At 31.9% G+C, this 16792-nt stretch overlaps 3 protein-coding genes across 4 annotated transcripts; 1 reads left to right on the top strand and 2 right to left on the bottom strand.

Moving 5' to 3' along the window:
- Positions 1-2677: 2677 nt before the first annotated feature.
- On the top strand, positions 2678-4737 carry LOC119602865 (peroxisomal targeting signal 1 receptor). The gene has a single exon (XM_037954639.1). It carries the CDS (start codon positions 2850-2852, stop codon positions 4566-4568), a length of 1719 nt encoding a protein of 572 aa, XP_037810567.1. The 5' UTR covers positions 2678-2849; the 3' UTR covers positions 4569-4737.
- A 268-nt stretch (positions 4738-5005) lies between these two features.
- On the bottom strand, positions 5006-8023 carry LOC119602858 (cytochrome b5). Of its 2 annotated transcripts, XM_037954633.1 has the most exons (4): positions 7707-8021; positions 7557-7645; positions 6070-6138; positions 5006-5270 (listed from the first exon to the last, which is right to left on the bottom strand). In XM_037954633.1, exons 1-4 carry the CDS (start codon positions 7809-7811, stop codon positions 5189-5191), a joined length of 345 nt encoding a protein of 114 aa, XP_037810561.1. In that variant the 5' UTR covers positions 7812-8021; the 3' UTR covers positions 5006-5188. The 2 variants fall into 2 exon arrangements, with proteins under 2 accessions (XP_037810561.1, XP_037810562.1); XM_037954634.1 differs by lacking the exon at positions 5006-5270 and having other exon boundaries at positions 6066-6138; positions 7707-8023.
- A 959-nt stretch (positions 8024-8982) lies between these two features.
- Positions 8983-12707, bottom strand: LOC119602857 (polyubiquitin-C). The gene is made up of 2 exons (XM_037954632.1): positions 12505-12707; positions 8983-11938 (listed from the first exon to the last, which is right to left on the bottom strand). The coding sequence occupies exon 2, from the start codon at positions 11918-11920 to the stop codon at positions 9176-9178; it is 2745 nt and encodes a 914-aa protein (XP_037810560.1). The 5' UTR covers positions 11921-11938; positions 12505-12707; the 3' UTR covers positions 8983-9175.
- Positions 12708-16792: the final 4085 nt, after the last annotated feature.

Here is a 16792-nt window from a genome sequence, read left to right as displayed (position 1 = left end):
ATTTTAGAAAATTCAAAAAGTACCAGTTAAAGAACGAAAAATTACCAGAAATACTCCAGTTTAAATTCCAGTTTAAATTCACTCAAGTCCCTGATTGCTTAGTTTTATGTTTTTAGGTTCATTATAATAGAAAATTCAAATAGAACCAGTTGAAGAACGAAAAAATTCCAAAAAGTCCCCTTTTAAATGTTATCACTTAATCCGGGCTGTACATTCCTAATTTCATGTTTCTAGGTTCAATATTATAAAAAATTCAAAAAGTACCAGTCGAAGAACGAAAAAGTACCAAAAAGTCCCCTTTTAAATGTTATCACTTAATCCGGGCTGTACATTCTTAATTTCATTTTTCTAGGTTCAATATTATAAAAAATTCAAAAAGTACCAGTCGAAGAACGAAAAAGTACTAAAAAGTACCTTTTTATAGATTATAATTTACTCCGGGCTCTACATATTTATTTTTATGTTTCTAGGTTTAATTTTATGGAAAACTCAAAAAGTACCAGTCGAAGTACGATAAAGTTCCCATTTTATAGATTCTCATTTACTCCAGGCTCTAAGTGCTTAATTTCATGTTTCGAGGTTCAAATTTTGTAGCAAGCTCAAAAAGTACCAGTCAAAGAACGAAAAAGTACCAAAAAGTGCCATTTTATAGATTCTCATTTACTCCAGGCTCTACGTGCATAATTTCATGTTTCTATGTTCAATTTTATAGAAAACTCAAAAAGTGCCTTTTGAAGAACTAAAAAGTACCAAAAAGTCCACTTTTATAGATTCTCAAGTGCTTAATTACATGTTTCTAAATTCTAAGTCAAAAAAGTACCAGTTGCAACATCGTATTGGGAGCCCGTTATTATGTATTCATATGTTAAGTTAATAAACCAAAAACAATGTTTTATAAAAAAAAATACCAAAAATAGGTACAATTTTCACCCCTTAAACGTCCGAATATCCAAAAAGTACTAAATTCATATTTTTATTTGTTCGTCAAGTTATGAAGGATTCAAAAATATTTTTTGAATGTTCTCTGGTTTAAAAGATACATGGGGTGCAAAAGAAGTACCAAATTACAGTTTCTACCCGTTTATTCCCCAAAGGGGCCGAATTTGAAAAAAGTACCAGACACCTGTCCGCTTATATTTTAAATGAATGACGATAAGCTTTAAACTGTTTTTGTATCTTTTATAGTTTAGGAGATATGAGGTTACCGAATTTACCCGTTTTTACCATTTTTAACCCCCTAATCATTCGAATTTCCAAAAATCCCGTCTTAGTGGATCTATTTGGTGGGAGACCAACCTCCTGTCCAAATTTAAGCTCTTTAGCTAAAATCGTTTAGGCTGTGCGATGATGAATCAGTCAGTCAGTAACGTTAGAATTTTATATATGTATGTACATATATAGATTTCGTGCATTGAATTATACTGTAAAAACATTCTAATGTTCGACTTGAATTCAAGTTTCGTTTTCACTGGAGAATGCTATTGAATTAAAGTGTAGCGAAAGTGAATTTCAACACTTGAAATTTGAATGTTTGACTGGAATTAAACTTGTTTTAAACTTTAATTCCAGCAACAATGCTTATTTGGTATAGTGTGACAACTATAAGGGATCTAAAGCCCACAATGGTTAGTACCAGGTTATATCTTCTAGGTCCGTGAAGACATTCTCTACAAAGCTATAAATTTGTATAAAAGACGGCTTAACAATTGTTTCTTGTAAATATTCGGCCACCATAGTGTTTGGAGACAACAAGAGCTTCACTGAAAGACACACCTGACAGACATCGCGCTCTATTATGGGTGTATGGTAGTGATTCTGCTAAGATCAATGGTATAATAATAAGTATGTATCTCAAGGATACCCCCTGAATACGGCAATCAGCTTCCTTCCGTTGCCTCTAGGTGATAATATACCATGTCACCACTAGCCGACCGACCACCACCCGCCTAGGCTACTAGGGAGGTATACAATTGCCACTCTCTTGTGGGCATTCTTCCAGGAGACCATCATGATGCCTTCTCTTTCTTGAAAAGAAAGACGTTATTAATTTAAATTTTTAGTAAAAAATTATTTTTTTATTTTGGCAAATAAAAAATGCAGAAAACAGTTTGGCGCGAAAAATTCTAGCAGAATTTCTTTTCGCAGTCGGCAGAATTGACATCAACTGCACTTCCCATTTGAAATACACATGTTCGATACCCTAGCCCTTTACGGTATGACATACCAGCAATGTAAAAAGGTGTAGCTCCGTTGACGTCAACGAAGCTGGTTTGAAGTCAAAGCAGCGACTCGAATTAGGCGCGAAAACACGAAAATATCTGAGGCGAAGCATATATATACATCGAACGTTGAGCAAAGTTCTACACCGGCCAAATTTCAATGAGCGGCTTATTATTAGATAAAAGAAAACTTGCTTAAATGAAAACAAATTAATTTTATATTGTAAAATTCCACAAATTTAGCGAAAGTATTCTGTAAATTGTACAAAATATGGCGAAATTTTCAAGCCGTATTAAGCTGAAAAATTTTCGGCGGCGGCGGCTTTGACATTTTGTTCGGCGGCTAGGCTTAGTCGGCTTAAGCCGAATCGGCGCAAGTCTCAGCCTATTGTTTACACCCACTAAACCAACTAAACACATTTTATACCGGACAGCTGTTTTTTATACTCACTCAACACACCTGTCTGATAACAACAAAACAAATAACAAATTTTCTGTTGTGGACATTAGACTTTTCTCGTATTATCTTTTATTAGATTAACATATATCTCCTAAAAAACATTACAACTACATTCCAATTCCAATATTCTGTAAAAATTTAATAAAACATTACAAAATTTATTAAAGAAAATGTCGCTCAGACAACTAGTTGAAGGAGACTGTGGTGGTGTAAATCCTCTCATGCAACTGGGTGGTCAATTTACCCGTGATGCAGCGCATAAAGATGAAGGTTACGTGCAGGCACAATTTGAACGTTCTATGCGTCAAGATGAACAGATGGTAAATGAGTTTTTGGGTCAAGTGGCTGGGCCACCGCAATCGTTTCAAATGGAAACTTTGCTGCAGGAAATGCGTGAAATCGAACAGGCTCAAATGGGCCCATCACAATTACAGCACGCTCCTCGTGTTATAGATGAGGTGGCCGGCCAGTGGTCTAAGGAGTTTGGCGCACCCATGCAAATACAACCGCCTGCAGCTCCGCACATGGTACACGTTCAGCCTCAACAGCAGCAAATGACTCATGTCAGGGAATTTTTCGATGAGGGACCTGAAACTTCATCTGCTTACCTTAATAGACCGGCTCCCTATTTGGCCATTTGTCCTCCCCATCCCAGCGCAATGATGGATCAACAAATGTCTACTGGTTTAACTGATAAATTCTTCGAAGAAGCCAGTGCCATAGAGAAATCAGAACAACAATTACCAGAAGCGCTACAAGGTGAAGATTGGGTTAATGACTATCAAACCAGTAATGAGAGCAATGAACAGGCTGCTGCCAATTATAATGAGAAATTCTGGCAACGTTTACAGGACGAATGGGCAAAATTATCTGAAGAATCAGATCATCCTTGGCTATCGGAATACGATGAAAATTATGATCCCTACAAGGAGTACAAGTTTGCCGAAGAAAATCCCATGCAGGATATAGAAAATGCCTTGGAAAAGGGCAAAGAATATTTAGCTAAGGGTGATATACCCAGTGCAGTGTTATGTTTTGAAGCAGCTGCCAGCAAAGATCCCGAAAATGCTGAAGCCTGGGAACTTTTAGGTATATCACAGGCAGAAAATGAAATGGATCCACAAGGTATAGCAGCCTTAAAGAGGTCGTTAGATTTAAGGCCCGATAATCTTAAAGTTTTAATGGCTTTGGCAGTGTGTTACACCAATGAAAGTTTACAGTCGCAGGCGGTGAAAATGTTAACCAATTGGTTGCAGTTACATCCTAAATACAAACATCTAGTGCCCGCTCAACCTGAAACTCCAGCAGATGCAGCCGCCTCAATGGCTTCATCATTGATACGCGGTAATAAGTTGCAAGAGGTACAGAATATGTATTTAGAAGCGGTACGCATGAATCCACAAACTGTAGATCCTGAGGTTCAGGAGGCCTTGGGTGTACTCTACAATCTCTCCTCGGAATATGACAAGGCGGTGGATTGTTTTCAGGCTGCTCTACATGCCAATCCACAAAATGCTAAAGTTTGGAATCGCCTGGGAGCCAGTTTAGCTAATGGTTCTCGTTCCGTAGAAGCAGTTGAGGCCTATCAAAGAGCTTTGGAATTGGAACCAGGTTTCATACGGGTACGCTACAATGTGGGTGTGTGCTGTTTAAATTTGAAAGCCTACCAACAAGCCGTTGAACATCTATTGACCGCCCTTAACATGCAGGCGAATGTGGCCGCTAGTCGAGAACTACCAGCCGGCTCAGTGGGTGCTGGTCAGCAACAAATGTCCGAGTCTATATGGAGTACTTTAAAAATGGTTATTTCGCTGATGGGTCGCAATGATTTACAGGGTTTCGTTAGTGATCGCAATTTGTCAGCACTCAATGAAGCTTTTAAGGATTAAATCATTTGTTTAAAGACATATTTTCTATTTTTCCTAGTTTTGGGTAATGGGTTTCTTTAAGGCGTTATATATTGTAATAGGTATGCTTAAGTAAATATATTATTTAATTGATTGTAGCCTTAATATATAAGATATTAAGAAATAAACTATTTTTATAAAAAAAGTTTAACTTGTTCTAATAATTTATTGAGTATAAAAAGAGATTGCCGATTTAAATTGTAGATGCTGGAAGAGATTTATAGATGATGATTACAACAACCTGCAAAGAAAAAGTAAGAAATTAATACAATGTGATAATAATGATTTAATTATCTAGTAGAAATAAGAAATTTATTGAGAAAAAACTAATTGCCGAAAGATTTTAAAAACATATTTTTCACAAATACTGAAACAAAAACACAATTTCCTTAAAAAAAAAAATCAAATCTTTCTGAACATTATTTATAGCAATATTTTCATAAGTTTATTATATTTAAAACTGAACACTATACATGATTACTTTGTTCCTTATCAAACAACCAGGGCAATATAACATTAAAAATAATAAACTTTTCGCAATTTATCAACAAAGGGAATGACATAATGTTCTTTTCTATTAAATTAATAGAAATTTATTTAAACTAATTTTTGGCTAAAGCCTTTTTAATTAAAAATACGGCAGCAACTCCAATAACCACAGCGCCAACAGCAATACCAATTTCCCTGCAGATATTCGTTCAATTTATAAAAATAATTTATTAAATAAAAGGAATGTTTCATAAAAACTTATTTGTGCTAAAAACCATAAACCAAGTTAAAAAAAAACTGAAAACTAATTATTTAAACAATACAAAACAGAATAAAATTAACTAATAAGACAACATTGTTTTGGAACATTAAGCTTTTCGTGATTTTCGGTAGCATTAACGGTATTAGGACTGGAAAAATGTTTGTAAAAAAAATTAAAAAAAAAAAACAATGAAATCAATATACATATTTGGTATTGAATTTACCAAACAAACAACCCAACACGTTAAATAAGATAATAAATGTGATTTTGTATAAAGTGTTAGAATAATGGCATTCAAAACTTACAAAGAAAATTTTTAAATATTGATGGTTTCAAAAATATGATTTGTAGTATTTTATCTTTTTTGTTGAATAGAAATATTTACAACTAAAATTGTAATAAAATGAGATAAGTATATTAAAATTCAGTATGAATATAAATTAATTATAAAAGAAAGCATTTCAGTTGATGATATACATACATAAGCAGGTTTAACAAAGAAACTGTTTAGAAATTTAAATAAATTTTTAAAATACAAAATTACTTAAAAATAAATACATGCAAGTAGAAATTGTACATTAAATTTGAATTAGCATCATATTAGGCAATAAATAACATACACTTCTATTTATAGGTAATTCGTATTGGATAAACATGCTAATTAAAAATATAGCTTAATCATATTTACAAAGAAACATGCTAATGAAATAAATTTTTTTAGAAGAAATTTACCTGAGTGGCAGCTTATTTTTACAATCTTTGGCAGCTAAATCTCCAATATAGTATTTTTTCATTATTTCTCTGAAAAAAAATAATGGTTAAATGAAATCATTGCAGATATGTTTTGAATACTTAGTCTTGTCTATAGTCTATAGCCTAGTCTATAATACAATCTATAGACTAATCTATAGTCAAGTCTATAGCCTAATCTATAGTCTAGTCTATTGCCTAATATAGTCTATAATCGTCCATAGTCTAGTCACCAATCTAGTCTGTAACCTGGTGTACTCTAAAATCTAGTCTATAGTATAGCATTTAGTCTATTATATAGTCTAGTTCATAGTTAAGTCTATAGTATAATCTATAGTCTAGTCTATAGACTATCCTATAGTCTATTCTATAGACTATCCTATAGTATAGTTACCAGTCTAGTCTATAGTGTTGTATACAGTCTAGTTTATATATAGTATATAGCCTGGCCTATAGTGTAGTCTATAGGCGATTCTATATAGTCTAGTCGATAGTCTCGTCTATTCTATAGTCTTGTTCAAAGTTAAGTCAATAGTCTAGTCTATAGTCTAATCTATAGTCTAGTCTATAGACTATCCTATAGTCTAGTCTTTAGACTATCCTATAGTCTAGTCTATAGACTATCCTATAGTCTAGTCTATAGACTATCCTATAATCTAGTTACCACTCTAGTCTAGTATATAGCCTGGCCTATAGTGTAGTCTATAGGTTATTCTATATAGCCTAGTTATAGTCTAGTCTATAGTCTCGTCTATAGGATGTTCTATATTCTAGTCTATAGCCAGTCTTGTGTAGTATATAATCTATTTTATAGCATAGTATATAGTCTCGTCTATAGGAGTTCTATATAGACTATAGTCTAGTATATAGCCTAGTGTGTAATAGTATTGTCACCAGTCTAGTTTATAGCAATGTGTATTCTGTATTCTAGTCCCAAGTCTACTCTATAGTCTATTCTATAATATAGTATATAGTCTATTATATAATCTAGTCACCAGTCTAGCCTATAGTCTATTCTATAATATAGTCTAACCTATAGTGTAGCCTGAAGGAGCCATTCTATAGTATAGTCAATGGTCTTGTAAATGAGGGTTGTCATAGAAACCAATTTTCTAGTCTAGTCTTTACTTTTCTCTGTAGTATAGTCTATGGTCTAATCTATAGCATGATCCAAGTAATATCCTATAGTCTAAACCCTTGTCTATTCTATATTTTAATATGTAATTCAATCTATATTTCAGACTGTAGTATATACCATATTATACAGTCTTATTTAACGACTAATTTAACAAATCAATAACAAATTTAAAACACGCCTTTTAAACCTAATTTCTATGATTTGAAAAGATAAGAGATTTCATGTCTTATTTAAGGTTAAACTAACAAATTCATTTCTAATCTATTGCTTACGGAAGCTGAACAAGTTAATACTTCAAAGCTTCAAACTTACAACTCTTCTAAACACTTACCTGGCTTCTTGACTGTGACCCACATCAATGAAATCTTTGGTGGCATCACGACCAGCTACCTCATCTAAGGTTTCTTCACCTCCAGGGTGCTTTAAAAAGTATATGTATTATAAAACCATAATTCTAATAAAACAATTGCTATTTACAAACCTCACTGCGAAACTTGGTTAAATCATAAACTTTATTTTCAATTATTATCCATAAATCAGTGGGTTTATTGTGCTGTTTTGCAGTTTCCAAAGTGATTTCGACCATTTTTCTTGTCTATATTTGCTTTAGTAACGCGTAGTGAATGTAAAAATATAATTAATTGTGCCAAATATGTACTATGACTGGATAGAAAAAAATACAATTCTTTTTTGTTAACACAGTGGAAAAAAAGTATTCATTAAATACAGATGAATTGTTGTTGTTGGCGTTTTTGTTCTCCTTATTTGCCAACAGCTGGATTATAAAGAGAGAACTTTTGAGATATTTGCTCTTTTCTTTCGTATAGAAAATAATAGAGCTGTGTTTAGTAGTTTTATTTCATTTGGTGTTGCTATAGTTAGCGTTTTATACGGATTTGATAGAACGTTTTCAAAATTAACTAACTAAAAGTAACTAATCCTGTCTGTTCTGTAAACCGAATCCGAGTAAATTTTTCGTTTAAAAACGAATTCTCATAATTTTTCTCGTTTTAAAACCAAGTACACAAATCTAGTCGAAAGTAAATCGATTTTAATTTTATTAAAATAAATTATAAAATTGTTTTTTGGGTTTTTTAATATAATTGTAACTTAATATAAATGCTATGAGCATTTTAAACTCTTTTTCACATAAAATATGATTGTTTTTCTGAATTTTACGTTCAAATAAAAATTCGATTTGCAGAACACCAAATTCGGTTTTAAAAGTTTCTCGGTTTTGAAACCGAATCGATTTACAGAAGACAGGAATAAGTAACTAACTGACTAACTAACTAACAAACTGACTAACTTAAAGAACTGACTAACTAAATAACTAACTACCTAACAAACAATCTATCTGCGTGTTATTCCGATCGATTTCATTTTGGCTGAATAGAATTTCTGAATAGAATTCTTTGACAGGAGGAATAAGCATATGTCCACATCCTTTTGAGATTTCGCTTTCGATGTAATAATATTAGGATTACTATTATTCTAATAAACCGTAATGTATTTCTCTAGAACGACCATATAAAGTTATCCCACCAAATTCCCCCAAACAAGGCAACTCGGGGACCAATTGAGAATTCGATGGATATGGAAGGGATGTGCTTATTTAGCTAATGATTTTAGCTTCAAAATCAATTTCCCTAGAAGTTCACCTCCCACATTTACTTACAAATTTCCTGGAGCTAATCTTTTATCCCCCATACCAAAAATTATCATAATAAAACCACAGAAAATTTATAAATTCTTTTTTTTTAATTATTGCATATCTTGTTTATATTTTATTTTTTTCAACATAACGGGAATATTCAATTCAATAAAAAAACTAACTAGTTTAAAAAATAAGAAATTGAATACAAAATAGATTTTAAATTAACGAGATACATTTGGAATACTATAAAAATTTTGAAATTCATATTGTTAAATTTAAAAAAATAAATAAATTTAGTATGCGCCTCCACGAAGACGTAGCACCAAATGGAGGGTGGACTCCTTTTGGATGTTGTAGTCAGACAAAGTGCGACCATCTTCCAATTGTTTGCCTGCGAAGATCAAACGTTGCTGATCTGGGGGAATACCTTCCTTATCCTGGATTTTAGCCTTCACGTTCTCAATGGTATCGGATGGTTCAACTTCCAAAGTGATGGTTTTACCGGTCAAAGTTTTTACGAAGATCTGCATACCACCACGCAAACGCAATACTAAATGGAGGGTGGACTCCTTTTGGATGTTGTAGTCAGACAAAGTGCGACCATCTTCCAATTGTTTGCCTGCGAAGATCAAACGTTGCTGATCTGGAGGAATACCTTCCTTATCCTGGATCTTAGCCTTGACGTTTTCAATAGTGTCCGAAGGCTCGACTTCCAAGGTGATGGTTTTACCGGTCAAGGTCTTTACGAAGATTTGCATACCACCACGCAAACGCAATACTAAATGGAGGGTGGATTCCTTCTGGATGTTGTAGTCAGAAAGGGTGCGTCCATCTTCCAATTGTTTGCCGGCGAAGATCAAACGTTGCTGATCTGGGGGAATACCTTCCTTATCCTGGATTTTAGCCTTCACGTTCTCAATGGTATCGGAAGGTTCAACTTCCAAGGTGATAGTTTTGCCGGTCAAGGTTTTAACGAAAATCTGCATACCACCACGTAAACGCAAAACCAAGTGGAGAGTAGATTCCTTTTGGATGTTGTAGTCCGATAGGGTGCGGCCATCTTCCAATTGTTTACCAGCAAAGATCAGACGTTGTTGGTCTGGAGGAATACCTTCCTTATCTTGGATTTTTGCCTTCACATTCTCAATGGTATCGGAAGGTTCAACCTCCAAAGTGATGGTTTTGCCGGTCAAGGTTTTCACGAAGATCTGCATACCACCACGGAGACGTAATACTAAGTGAAGGGTAGATTCCTTCTGGATGTTGTAGTCAGACAATGTACGTCCATCTTCCAACTGTTTACCGGCGAAAATCAAACGTTGTTGATCTGGAGGAATACCTTCCTTATCCTGGATTTTGGCCTTCACATTCTCAATGGTATCGGAAGGTTCAACTTCCAAAGTGATGGTTTTACCGGTCAAAGTTTTCACAAAAATCTGCATACCACCACGCAAACGCAAAACCAAGTGGAGAGTAGATTCCTTTTGGATGTTGTAGTCCGAAAGGGTGCGACCATCTTCTAATTGTTTACCGGCGAAGATTAAACGTTGCTGATCTGGGGGAATACCTTCCTTATCTTGGATTTTAGCCTTGACGTTTTCGATGGTGTCGGAAGGTTCGACTTCCAAGGTGATGGTTTTGCCGGTCAAAGTTTTCACAAAGATCTGCATACCACCACGCAAACGCAAAACTAAGTGGAGAGTAGATTCCTTTTGGATGTTGTAGTCCGAAAGGGTGCGACCATCTTCCAATTGTTTACCGGCGAAGATTAAACGTTGCTGATCTGGGGGAATACCTTCCTTATCTTGGATTTTAGCCTTGACGTTTTCGATGGTGTCGGAAGGTTCGACTTCCAAGGTGATGGTTTTGCCGGTCAAAGTTTTCACGAAGATCTGCATACCACCACGGAGACGCAATACCAAGTGAAGAGTGGACTCCTTTTGGATGTTGTAATCGGACAATGTACGTCCATCTTCCAACTGTTTACCGGCGAAAATCAAACGTTGCTGATCTGGGGGAATACCTTCCTTATCTTGGATTTTAGCCTTGACGTTTTCAATAGTGTCGGAAGGTTCGACTTCTAAGGTAATGGTTTTGCCGGTCAAGGTTTTCACAAAGATCTGCATACCACCGCGGAGACGCAATACTAAATGGAGGGTAGATTCCTTCTGGATGTTGTAATCGGACAATGTACGTCCATCTTCCAACTGCTTACCGGCGAAGATCAAACGTTGCTGATCTGGGGGAATACCTTCCTTATCTTGGATCTTGGCTTTAACATTCTCAATAGTGTCGGAAGGTTCGACTTCCAAGGTAATAGTTTTGCCAGTTAAAGTTTTGACGAAGATTTGCATACCACCACGCAAACGCAATACCAAGTGAAGGGTGGATTCTTTTTGAATGTTGTAGTCGGATAAAGTGCGGCCATCTTCCAACTGCTTACCAGCGAAAATCAAACGCTGTTGATCTGGGGGAATACCTTCTTTGTCTTGGATTTTAGCTTTAACATTTTCTATAGTATCCGAAGGTTCAACCTCTAATGTAATTGTTTTACCCGTTAATGTTTTAACGAAAATTTGCATGCCACCACGCAAACGTAATACCAAATGCAATGTAGATTCTTTTTGTATATTATAATCAGACAATGTGCGCCCGTCTTCCAATTGTTTGCCAGCAAAAATCAAACGTTGTTGATCTGGTGGGATTCCTTCCTTGTCTTGAATTTTAGCTTTAACATTTTCAATAGTATCGGAAGGCTCAACCTCCAAAGTGATGGTTTTGCCAGTCAATGTCTTAACAAAGATTTGCATGCCACCACGCAAACGTAGAACCAAGTGGAGAGTAGACTCTTTTTGAATATTATAATCGGACAAAGTGCGTCCGTCTTCCAATTGTTTACCGGCAAAAATTAGACGTTGTTGATCTGGGGGAATACCCTCCTTATCTTGAATTTTAGCCTTGACATTTTCAATCGTATCCGAAGGTTCGACCTCAAGGGTGATGGTCTTGCCAGTTAAAGTCTTCACGAAGATTTGCATGTTTTTGAAGTGTGTGTTCTGCGGAAAATTAAGAAATAGAAAGAAAAATTGTAGATGTTATTGACCAAGATTACTTGATATTTTATTTTATATTTTGTTTTTAATTTTGTTTGATTTCTTTGAAAAAAATATTTTTTTTTTTAGCAAAGATGACGGTTTCAGTAACAAGTATTGTGAAATTGAGTTTTTATTACTAACGGAAAAACAAAAGGAGAGTAGTCACTTATTTACTCTTTTTATTTACGCTCTCTCTTTTAAAAAACGAGGGGAAATGTTTTTAATACAACAAAGACGCCATATTGCATTTCGTTTGATGAATTTGCAGAAATTTGAAATCAAACCAAGGTACACATACAAAAACAAAATGGGGGTTGTTTTTTTTCCAATAAAGTATACATAAATTTTCCTTGAAGGTTTTTTTCATAGAAAATTTTTAATTATACAATTATACCAATTTATTAAAAAATCAGATTAAATTTTAAAGAAAAAATTCTAATTTACACAATTAAAACAAACTTGTTTTTCTAATTTCTCTTTTATAAAAAAACTGCTTCACTCTTTAATTTTCTTTTAAAATTTCTCACCTTTCACTGTTTCGGAACAGATAGAAAAACTATTATTTATATGACGTCACTTATTTTCTTTTTAAATTATTTTCCAAAGTCTACTTTTTTTATATCACAAAAAAATTAATCACTTTTTCTCAAAAATTCACTGTTTTTTCTTTTATTTGTAAAGTACGCTGTTCACAATTGTCTGTTATCAACTGAATTCTGTTTATTCTCTGCACTGGCTTTTATATCGTTGCCTCAAAAAAGGGGAAATTGGTAAAAATTGTATATAACTATTGGAAAAAAGTTGTACATAAAATATTGCCTTCTCTCTTTAGGAAAATTTGTTTTTTCACTACTTTTCCTAAAACTACTTTAAATTTCATCATAAAAACTTATCTTTCCTAATATTTAATATATTCTTTAGTTATTTATTAAAAAAATTCTTTAAATTATATGAATTTTTGTAAGTAAATTTAATTTAAACAATAGTTATTAGTTGTCATTTAGTTAAATTACAATTTCTTGTCTTTGTCTAATGAGAGCGATTTTTAGTTGCCACAGTGTTGTTAAGCGTTTGGAAAAAATACCCACAGTGTTGAAAAATGTTTTTGGATTTGTGTGAAGAATAATTGAAAATGAAAAACCTTTGTTTAGTTAAAAACAGTAAAATTTTCCTAATTTTGTGCCATTTAAAGGGTAAATATTAAATTTTACAATAAATTAAATATAATTATATCTTGTAAATATTACATACAACGTTATTTAATAAATATACCATTAATAAGGTTACATGAAAAACAGGGGAAGTAATCCTATTCGAAAACCTTAATTTTAAAGGTTATTTAAAGAGATTTACAAGATATAAACTAATGCCCGATGAGCTATCTGGGATATGTCTGAAGAATATCCTGAACTTTGTGAATCAAACCGCTTGGTTTAAATCTGGAAGTAGTGAGTAATAATCAAGTGTACTCCTACGACCACTAGGGTAACACAAAGGGACCGCAATTAGGTGGACCCATGTGAGCCACTCATCCTTGATTGAATGGCTGCCCTTCTTACCTAAACCTAACTAATGCCCAAATTCAGATAGGAGAAAAGAAAACTATTTTTAAAATTTAATATAATGTTTTGCATTCTTATTTCTGAATACGGATATGAAAAAAGACAATAGACTATACTATATAGACTAAAGTCAATTCTATATTGCCTATATGTAAATAATGGTATATTAATAAAAAAAATATTGGTAAGTACTTTTTAAATCCAAAAAAAATTCATAATTTAAATATGGGAGAAAGAATTAGTTTTTCTACTTACATAGATTATGTTAATCCAGAAAAAAGTTTCAGCATAAATATTATGAACTGCTTTCATTGACTAAAGTTAATAATATTTACGAATAAGTTCCTAAATTGTATGAATTTTTTCATTTTTATATTTTTAAACATAATCTAGAAGCCTTGACTTAAAATATTAAAAATTTTCTTTATATTTTTCTATTTGTTAAAAAATGTTTGAAATATTCTTTAGAAAATTTTTTTATTTTTATGCGCGTAACATGCAACATTTTCTGAAGAATGGATGTTTAGCTATACGCTGATGTTTTTTATTTCATATTTAGTTTTCCAGCATTTTTATTTATTTATCATAAAAATTCGCTAATATGTGATTATTTTCTAAAAAATGGAAGATATTAATAGGTAACGGAATTTATTGCATTTTTTTATAAAAATCAAAGAAAATGAGCAAAAAAAAAAAAAAAACAAAACAATGTACAAATTCATACATTTTATGAACTTTCAATATTCTGAATGATGGTTTGGGAAAAAATGTCATGTTCGATTCATTTAATTTATTTGAAAATTCATTCCAGATATGAATAATTTTTTTCTGTGCAATTTTTAAAATTTTCTTTGGAACACTTTTTATTTCTTTATGATTTTTAGATTGAAAAGGATGAAATGTTCGCGTAATTTGCAGGATTTTATTAAGAACGGATGTTTTACTATGTTTGCTGATTTTTTTTAATTTCAGATTTTGTTTTTCAAGATTTCTATTTTTATTTATTTATACATTTTATGAACTTTTAATATTCTGAATAAAAATGGTTTGGGAAAAAAAGTCATGTTCGCTTCATACTATTTATTAAGGCCCAAATAGACTACACAAGCGGCTTAACAAACATACCAATATTTTACATTTGTGCAAGCCTGTTGTGTAGTGTATGAGGGTGTTTCGAGTTTGTGCAAATGGTTGCTGTTTGTACAAAAAATTTAGATTTTTACACAAACATATTGAATTTTTGTCAAACCATTTGTATGGTTTATATTCATTAATAACAAATTTTTCAAAAAATTTACATTTCTATGAAAAATTGACATCTGTATCTTTGCAAGTCCACAAAAACGTGAAAAAAATCGGTGTTTGTACGAGCAATGTTTGTATAGTGTGTGTGCGAATGAAAAAAGTATGTTTGATAAGCCGCTTCTGTAGTCTATTTGGGCCTTTACAAAATTCATTCCAGTTATATATTATTATATAATTTTATTATTTTGTAATTTTTCAAAACCATTTTGAAATTAAAAGATTCTTTATGAAAAAAATTCAATTTTTTATTAATTTTAGTACATATGTATTTTCCATAAAAACTATTTATAAAGTAACATTTTTAAAAGCGTACTTCCCCCAAATACACATCATTGTTATATTTTCACTATTTAGCAGAACATTTACCAACACTTAAACTGAGAATTTAATTTAAAACAAAAAGAGCACTTTAATTTATCTACTCTCATGGGAAATAAATGCAATTGGATTATGAGGGGAATTGTGTTTTTGTTATATACTTTTAAATTATATAAAACAGCTGTTTTCTTCAAAAAGCCATTACTTATTTATATACTATTATTAAAATGTTTTTAACAAAATTAATAATAAACAAACATGGAATATTCTACGCTGTTCCATAACAATAATAATATTGATGATATAAAATATTTAAGAAATTACACAAGAATGGGAAAACAAAGCTTTTATTGTAATAAACAAAATAAGAAATTTGTTATAGACAATTGTCATTACTTTTTTTCTTTATTACCTTTGGACTTGCTTTTGTTCTTTGTAATGTTAATGCTAATTTTACAACAATTACGTTTTAAATTAATAAACTTTTATGGATTTGTTATCAAATAATAGTTTAATATTGTTAAATATAAAATTTATAGAAATTGATTTAATTTTAATATGACAAATTAAAAATTTTACTAGAATTTTGTATTTTTTATTGATCTAAATGAAACAAGTAAATTGATATTTTATTTAGTTACTATAATTAATTAGGGTTTCAAAGGAATAAATAATTTTTTATAGTAAAATAATTTTTTTAAAATTTGGAAAGTTTTTCTAAATTGCGTCTTGTTTTTCATAGTTTTTTTTTTTTATTTTTTTCTTCAAAGTAAATAATACAGCTGGTTTGAGAGAAATTAAGGAGAGTTAAAGAGAGCAAATGATTCACAGTTATTTCCCATCTCAGGGGAGATGTAAAATTGTATATGTATATATATGTATATATGTATGTATATACAACTTACGTGTAAATAATATTTTATGTAGATAAACACGTATTTAACATGTATGGGAGTTTTTCTTTATTTACTTTGAAAATAACCCTCCTTTTCTCTATATATAAAATAGAATTGAGGTAGACCCCTTGCCATGACCTGATTATTTTTCTTTGTTTTCCATTTACAACAAATGCTATAAATTGTTGTAGATACGTACATATATATATATATTTATATACATACGTATATTTGTATGCATGTATATATGTATTTATCAAATGCGTCTCTATTTACGTAAATGCATGGCTTTGTCTTTTGTAACGGTCGTTTTAATTCGGAAAAAAATATATATTTTTATTGAAGGTTATAGCTATAGTAATAAAATCTTTAGCTCCCTAAAGATTTTCAAGTTCACTGAACTTTTTTTCATTAATTTAGGGGTATTTTTCCAAACACTTTTAAATAAGAAGCTGTTAACGTGTAGACACGATTTAAGATATTTTTATTTGAAAAAGTATAAATATGAACTAGGTAGGTACTTAATATTTTATCTACTTGAGGTCTTTTACTTAAAGGGCATCTGTCCCCGACCCATATACATAGGTCTAAAAACTCCAAAACACCTCTTCTCAAGGCATGTGAAATTTTAGAAATAACACAGTTTACAGTCTGAGGAGTACCTACATAGGTATTCTACAAAAATCGGTCAATAGTTACATACTTAAACAATGTTTGGACCATGTGAGAGGAGT

The sequence above is a fragment of the Lucilia sericata genome, unplaced genomic scaffold (assembly GCF_015586225.1).
Source record: "Lucilia sericata isolate MDLA Ls3-8-SP2 unplaced genomic scaffold, ASM1558622v1 Contig000259F_arrow, whole genome shotgun sequence".
Taxonomy (NCBI): Eukaryota; Metazoa; Arthropoda; class Insecta; order Diptera; family Calliphoridae; genus Lucilia; species Lucilia sericata.
This window is presented reverse-complemented; position numbering and strand designations above follow the sequence as displayed.

Excerpts from the sequence above, each read along its gene's own strand:
- LOC119602857 (XM_037954632.1), bottom strand. The coding sequence starts at position 11,920 with ATGCAAATCTTCGTGAAGACTTTAACTGGCAAGACCATCACCCTTGAG.
- LOC119602865 (XM_037954639.1), top strand. The coding sequence starts at position 2,850 with ATGTCGCTCAGACAACTAGTTGAAGGAGACTGTGGTGGTGTAAATCCT.
- LOC119602858 (XM_037954633.1), bottom strand. The coding sequence starts at position 7,811 with ATGGTCGAAATCACTTTGGAAACTGCAAAACAGCACAATAAACCCACT. Across the intron at positions 7,646-7,706 it reads TAACCAAGTTTCGCAGTGAG|CACCCTGGAGGTGAAGAAAC; the intron begins GTTTGTAAATAG and ends TACTTTTTAAAG. Across the intron at positions 5,271-6,069 it reads AAAAATAAGCTGCCACTCAG|GGAAATTGGTATTGCTGTTG; the intron begins GTAAATTTCTTC and ends GAATATCTGCAG.